Raw genomic sequence first — 7,783 nt, forward strand, 5'->3', positions numbered from 1 at the left:
ACTGGACAGCTCTCAGTGTGACACAGTAACAGACTGGTTATACTGGACAGCTCTCAGTGTGACACAGTAACAGACTGGTTATACTGGACAGCTCTCAGTGTGACACAGTAACAGACTGGTTATACTGGACAGCTCTCAGTGTGTCACAGTAACAGACTGGTTATACTGGACAGCTCTCAGTGTGTCACAGTAACAGACTGGTTATACTGGACAGCTCTCAGTGTGTGAAGAAGAGTCATGCTGAAAAATAACATGCTCAGCAGAACTTCTCTGCATGAGTCATAGTTAAAACATGAGACAGTAACATTGTAACACTGGAACAACTTACTTCTCTTCAGAAGAATGGTGTCCATCTTTAAAATCTATCCATCTCTCCTTTGAGCGGTCGCTCTTCAGAGACACACAGCTGGGTTGAGGAGAGTCAGGTCTCTTCTTCTGGATCCTGAGTGCAATAAACCCCCCAAGGCAGATTAGACATATAGTGAATGTATGAATGAATGAATGAATGAAAATTAGACACATGCAGGGGTCAGCAACCTATGGCACGGGTGCCACCTCTGGCACGCGAAGGGTTAACCACTGGCACGGCAGCACACATCAGCAATAAGTGCGCAATTGAGATTTTTTGTAGAAATGTTGAAGTGCCCTGTCAAATTACCACAGCAATTTGCAATTGCGCGGCATGTTATTTAGGATATTTACGGTAGTGACCCACTCTCTGCCTCTGATTGGTTGCTTTCCATGGCAGCAGCAGAGCAGTAAGACACCACTCTCTTACTAGATTGCTCTGCTGCTGCCATGGAAGGCAACCAATCAGAGGCAGAGAGTGGGTCACTACCGTATATATCCTATTTATAAAACGGCTCTCTCAAATCAAGCAATCTGATTGGTTCACAGCCATCGTATAAATCCCGTAACCCACTCTAATAACCCATGGCCATGGGTTATGAGTTTGCCATGGCAACTCTCTTACTAAAAGGCAAGAAAAAACAAATGGCAGGGACAACTGTCAGATCCTTGTGAATCGATCTTCGCTTATAACTTTACTAATACTTCGCAGAAAATTATGTTTTGTACAAGAATAGACGCGGGCTAATGTCTTCTTTGCAAAAAAAAGGCTGTTAACCCCGCATTTAACCCCGTAACATTAGTTGGTGTCGGGCTTTCCAGAAAGCTCTCAGCTTCTCAGCAAGCGCTGAGAATGCAGCGCTGTGCTCGAGCTGCGTGTCAGGCTTTCCAGAAAGCTCTCAGCTTCTCAGCAAGCACCAGGATTGGCCAATGTCAACTTCAGTCTCCAGAACGATCCAATCAAATCACCCGCAGGTTCTTGCGGTCCCGCCTTACAGTAGTGTTTCAACTGACTCTACCAGAATGCCATGGCAGTCGGACTTATAGTATTACTATTATTATTATATTATCATACTTGGAAACCGTTTTATAAAAGCAATATAGCACTCGAGCTGCGTGTGTTGTGGCATATATCCCGCTGCTCAACAGTTATCCCACTCGGCCTGCGGCCTCGTGGGATAACAGCTGATCAGCGGGATATATTTGCCACAACACACTGGCTCTCATGCTATATTGCTTAAATATACATCATCAGCGTGTTGCATTTTGAAGGCCAGTGTTTTCCAGCTGATATAAGTCTGCTAAATGATGCAACTTGTGTTGAGAGTTTTGAGAAAATGTGCTTTAGACTTTAGAATGATATGTGAGTGAGAGCAATGGAACTGTGCTTAGAGTTGATCAGTTTGGAGTCATGCTTTTGATACATGAGCTTCAAGTTTTCAGAATTGTGTGTGTGTGTTTGTGTGTGTGTGTGTGTGTGTGTGTGTGTGTGTGCGCGTGTGTGTGTGTGTGTGTGTGTGTGTGTGTGTGTGTGTGTGTGTGTGTGTGTGTGTGTGTGTGTGTTTGAATCAGAGCAGGAAGTCTCTTTAGTTCACTGGAGGTCACATGTCACCATCTGATCCACAACATTCTACATTTTAGACTTTGATCCCTATGTCATGTTATATGGCTGTAGATGCGCCTGCGCAGGATTTGCAGTGACAAGCGTGAGTTTATTTCTAAATCCACTGATATGAAAATGAGGTTCCAGGACAGAGGCTATGGACCCATCACCCGGGCTTAAAAAAGGGCGCTCCATTCCCACAGAGACATACTTCAGCCCAGAACACCTGATCCATCCCCTCCTAGTCACTGCCACCCTGCAATACTCCCCTCTGGCCAACAAAATAACATGCTGTCTTCTCAAGCACTGCAGGGTCTTACAAGTACATGACATTTTCTCTGTTCTGTCCTTTTCACGTAACCATAACATCAGAGACAGCCTCGTCAAGACCACCCATTTTTCCAATGCCACACAACCTGCTATAGACTCTTTGCCCCCACTTCCCGTGCGCACACTGTTCCTGCTGCCCTCAGACTCTGAAAACTAAAGCCTTCACCATCCCGGCAGACAAACAGTCACTCTCAGACACCTCACCACCTGTGCGTCACGGGGAGTAGGCTACATCATCCAGTGTCCCTGCCCCCTTTTTTACATCGGGAAAACATTGAGACCGTTACGCACACGCGTAACGGAGCACAAAAGTGACATTGGTGGAACATTTGATTAAGTGTGCGCTGAAGGACAGTGATCTCCGTTTCTGGGCGATCGACCTGGTCACACCTCACCCGAGAGGCGGTGATCATGACAGGGCTTTGTTGGATACACACCCTCAACACGGTCGCTCCTCACAGACTCAATGAGGAATGCCACCTGACGTGCTTAATTTAAATTGTTAGGCCACATTATGTCTCTCTCGTATATTGCTATATTGTTATTGTATATATATTCCTGCCTTTACACATATATCTATAGCCATATTAGACCTATCTTTTGTACATATTCTCATAGGCTTTGTTCTCATAGGCTATTTTTAATATGTTTCTCCCCTATACTTATTTTTAGGCCTACTTGTTCTTCTCTTTTCCTAGCGTGTGAATATTGATTATTGATTATTGTCTAGAGACACTGCGGAGCGCGTCATCATTCAGAAACCACGCCCAAAACGGGGGAAAACAGAAACCCCCCCTCCAATCCTGGCGTTCTCCTATGTCACATGCATGGTTGCGTGTTGCACCAAAAGATGAACACTCCAACTTATTTCCTTGACAGCTAGATCCACATTTTTCTTCTCGCCAATTCTCAATGGCTTCCTTGTTTTGCTCAAGAGTACAAACAAACTTTAACTGGCTATTTTTTACATTTGTTGTCTGCGCAGCCCACCACACAACAGATTTTAGCTATGTTTAATTCAAGGAAAATGACGCTGGTCTATGGGAGTGAACGGAGCGATTTCCCCCGTGATGGGCGTGACCTATTTCATGCAGTGTCTCTATGGACATGTACTTCCTATATACATTTCCATATGGCTATTGTTATTTCCACTCATATTTCTATGACCTGGTAGTCTATGTCTTGCTTTCTACATTCTTGCATCACTGCTGCGTCAGACCCAGCTTCTGTATGCAACGTCACCTCACCTGTTGCCACGTATGCCCCTTTATTATAGGAGCGGTAGCCAACGCCCAGCTGCTACAGCCTGAAGACCCAGTGAGGTTGAAACGTGTTGCGTTTTTCTTGCCCGTGTCTCCATTTTTCTGAAGTTGTACATTGTATTGTAAACCTGTGCAGGTTACCTGTGTACCAACACTTCTGCATTAAACCTGTGCAGGTTACCTGTGTACCAACACTTCTGCATTAAACCTGTGCAGGTTACCTGTGTACCAACACTTCTGCATTCAACCTGTGCAGGTTACCTGTGTACCAACACTTCTGCATTAAACCTGTGCAGGTTACCTGTGTACCAACACTTCTGCATTAAACCTGTGCAGGTGACCTGTGTACCAACACTTACATTGTATTGTAAACCTGTGCAGGTTACCTGTGTACCAACACTTCTGCATTAAACCTGTGCAGGTTACCTGTGTACCAACACTTACATTGTATTGTAAACCTGTGCAGGTTACCTGTGTACCAACACTTCTGCATTCAACCTGTGCAGGTTACCTGTGTACCAACACTTCTGCATTAAACCTGTGCAGGTTACCTGTGTACCAACACTTCTGCATTAAACCTGTGCAGGTTACCTGTGTACCAACACTTCTGCATTAAACCTGTGCAGGTTACCTGTGTACCAACACTTACATTGTATTGTAAACCTGTGGAGGTTACCTGTACCAACACTTCTGCATTAAATCTATCTCTAAAAAGAAACCAAGAAGCTCCTTTTTCCACTGTTGATCACAATTCTGACTTTGAGCTTGCTTGCTTCCACTTTTTCTGTTCCTGAAGTTTAGAGGGTAACAGTTGTCTTACTTTGTGTCTGAGAGTCCATGTTGATGACTGAAGAGTGGAGGAAACTCCTCCACAGACAGACAGCTATCAGGAGGCTCTGCTCCACCCTCTTCCTCCACATGAACACTCATCTTCTGAGAGGAGAAACACACACACACACACACACACACACACACACACACACACACACACACACACACAAGCTCATGAGTATAGGGCTGAACAATTTGGGGAAACTATCTAATCATGATTTTTCTGACGGATTGCGATTTGATTTACAATATAATGTTTTAAAGTCAAGCTTCCGTTCAATATTCACTGTGTAATAGATCATTAAAACATGTGATGGTAGGACTGAGCATTGTTTTATTCCTTCTTTCTAAAAGTCCATCTGTTCTTCTACACTTCATATTTTTTCAAATATATTTTTTGAAAGTGTCAAAGCATGTTGCCCCGGGTGCTGTGAGTGTTCTCTCACCTAGACAGACATACCCAAAATAAATCAGGATAGCTCCTCAACCATGAGACCTTCATGCAGATGTCTGGTCTTCTGTGAAAGATCAGAAGCTCTGGAATATGACTCCAGTGTGAGTAAACCTGCATCTATTACCATTCCAGTGTAAATGGAGATGCAATAGGAAAATATGTGTTCATCCTCACCTAGTGGCTAGTGAATAATCTAATTTTAAAAGGCAATATCACCATTATAACCAAGATGCCACAGATAATTATGCTGCTGAATTTGTCGTACTCTGCACCATTTAAAAACGTCAACTTCAACTTTATTGATATCTCTAAAGAAATTTGGTTTGCAGGAGGCATTGGGACAAACAGTACAAAAGACATTGCCAATAACAAGCATCATCATAACACAGTAGCTCCAGTAGTGATCAGCTCAAGCATCATCATAACACAGTGCAACGGTGCAATATCTGACTCATAGCCTTGTTTATAATCCAGTGTGGTTTACATACTAGACTAGGTATACAATTAGATTTTATTTTTATTCCTTCTTATATACATATTTATAGCTCTACATCACACTCATATCATGTAAATAGCAGCTAACTTGCTTTATATATGATCGCTGTCCTTGTTTGTTCATTTTAGCTTGTATGCACACCTTTTCTTTTTTTCCTTTGTACGTACATTGAGAGCAACGTATTCCCTGTATGTCCACATACATAAAGCTGATTCTGATTTACAAAAACGGTGTCACATTCATGTATTCTATGAATAGACATCTTCCATCACAGTTTTCTTTTTCATTTTTTATATTTTTTCTTCTTTCCTCTTCTTCTCCTTTTTTGTGTGTGTGTGTGTGTGTGTGTGTGTGTGTGTGTGTGTGTGGGGGGGGGGGGGGTCGTTTTTGGGGGGGCGCAGATCAGCGACAGCTGGTGCAATGGGGTTAATCTTAAGTGAATAAGTTAAGTTAATCAGTTAAGTTTAAGTGTTACGTGCGCTTCATTGTGCATACATTAGGCTACTCTATCTGCCTTTACACTTTAGGTTTTGTGTTTACAGATTAGGCTATTTGTTAAAGGCCTCCATGAAATTTGTATGGATATGCTCTATGCTGTACATGTTTGTTTTTGTGTGGACTCTGTCACACTCTAGTGTTGGATTATTGTACTCGCAGCTATGTCAAGAAGGCCACGAGAGAAGCCTGTTGATTTGTGATAGAAAATATAGGCCTACCTACCCATACCCATTTATTTAATAGTTTATAACAGAAAAGTTATCTCTTTATCTTATGTCCTTTCCTTTAGCTTTATTTCACTTCAAACTTGAAGTATGAATCTAAATACTTTATTGAAACAATGTTTTAAGTTATGATTGACTACGACTGGCCCCGCCCTCAGGCACGAGGTGGGCATGACTCAACTCGTGGCGTCCTTTATCTTCGTGCATGGAAGGTGGCGGTGTAGCATGACTTTGTTGAGTGGGAATGCAGCTTAACTAGATCAAATATGCACGATGCAGTCACTGCCAGGGTTGGAAGGGTTACTTTAAAAATGTAATCCGATACAATTACTAATTACCTGTTAAAAATGTTAGTCAGTAATGTGATCCAAGTATCACAATAAAAAAGTAATGTAACTGATTACTTTCCATGGCTTTTGGATTACTTTTGAACACATTTCCTACATTTGACTAATGGAGTCTGGGGGCATGCTCCTCAGGATGACAAAAAAAACAACGTCTGTGTTGGTTACAGCAGACATTCATCCAATCTAGTGTTGCCTGTTTCTCATTAATAATAAAACAATAACAATATTTCCATTACAGTGCACTGATATTATCTGGTTTCTAGTTATTTATTTATTTTGGGTGCACTGGTCCTTTTTAAGAGCCAACTAAGTGTGTTTTTTCAAGTGTGTTTTCCCCCCTCTCCAGTGGTTTTATGTTGTATTTATTTGCACCATAGATATCAAACATAAAGTAGACAATAGGAAGAATCAATATGTACACAGCTGTCAGCCACTTGGGTAAAGATACAATATACAATAAATAGACTATACAATACATGTAATCCTGGTAGTAATCCCCATTTTTCCACTATATGTAACTGTAATCTTGATTACATATTGTGTATGCAACTGTAAGGGATTACAGTTAACTTGTTTGTATCCTGATTACAGTAGCCAGATTAGATGTAATCAGTTACTTCCCAAGCCTGCTCACATTTCCTGCTTCTAAAAAATAAAAAATAAATAAAAATCCTGCTTCTCAGTCTGTCAGCCATTTTGTGCTCTGTTTAAGAAACTCCTAATAGGCCTGCTCTCAAGAGACTACTTTGATGTTTATTTATTAGGATCTGATCTTTCTTTTAAGGGTAAGTTCTTAGAGAATGTCATCATTCTAAGAATGTCAACGCTACAGGACCAACTCACACCTTTTTTGATTTAGTGGGAAGCTGATGTACTGTTGAGTTAATTCTGTCTCTTGTTCCCTGTACAGTGCAGAGTCACAGACTGTTAGATCTGTTACAGTCAAATGTTAAATAATTATTATTTATGTTGTAATATATTAAACACTCACCCTGCACAGCTCCTGTTGCTCCTGCCTCCTGCTCTGCTCTCTCACTCAGCAGCACTTTCACACATGTTTGCTCCTCCCCTCAGGTGTTGCTCCTCCCCTCAGGTGTTGCTCCTCCCCTCAGGTGTTGCTCCGCCTCCTCCCCTCAGGTGTTTCCAGGTCTTGTGACTATAACAAGCAGGACTTTGACATTTAAAAAAGTGCTGCAGTAAAACAACATGAGAATGATCACAGAGCTCAGCTATCTGAGGACATGAATATGATGGAGTTGTTGATCACAATTTGATCTTTTTATGGACATTTCAAAAACTGCCTCTGTAGAACTGAAGGGATATTGTTGTGATGTTTAGTAGGCTATGTAATTATTAAAGATGCTTTAGTGAAAGAAAAATAAATAATGAC

At 41.7% G+C, this 7,783-nt stretch overlaps 1 protein-coding gene across 2 annotated transcripts in view; it reads right to left on the reverse strand.

Moving 5' to 3' along the window:
• Positions 1-7,447, reverse strand: part of LOC310794395 (protein NLRC3-like) — a 29,131-nt gene extending 21,684 nt beyond the window's left edge. The window contains exons 1-3 of one of the 2 annotated variants that reach the window (XM_083656391.1): positions 7,385-7,447; positions 4,364-4,476; positions 329-442 (exon numbers count right to left, since the gene is read on the reverse strand). In XM_083656391.1, coding sequence (XP_083512517.1) covers positions 329-442; positions 4,364-4,473 — 224 coding nt within the window. In that variant the 5' untranslated portion in view covers positions 4,474-4,476; positions 7,385-7,447. The remainder of the gene's footprint in view (positions 1-328; positions 443-4,363; positions 4,477-7,384) is intronic. The other variant, XM_083656392.1, reaches the window with a different exon arrangement.
• Positions 7,448-7,783: the final 336 nt, after the last annotated feature.

The sequence above is a fragment of the Poromitra crassiceps genome (genome assembly GCF_964638095.1).
Source record: "Poromitra crassiceps genome assembly, chromosome: 20".
NCBI classification, from domain to species: domain Eukaryota; kingdom Metazoa; phylum Chordata; class Actinopteri; order Beryciformes; family Melamphaidae; genus Poromitra; species Poromitra crassiceps.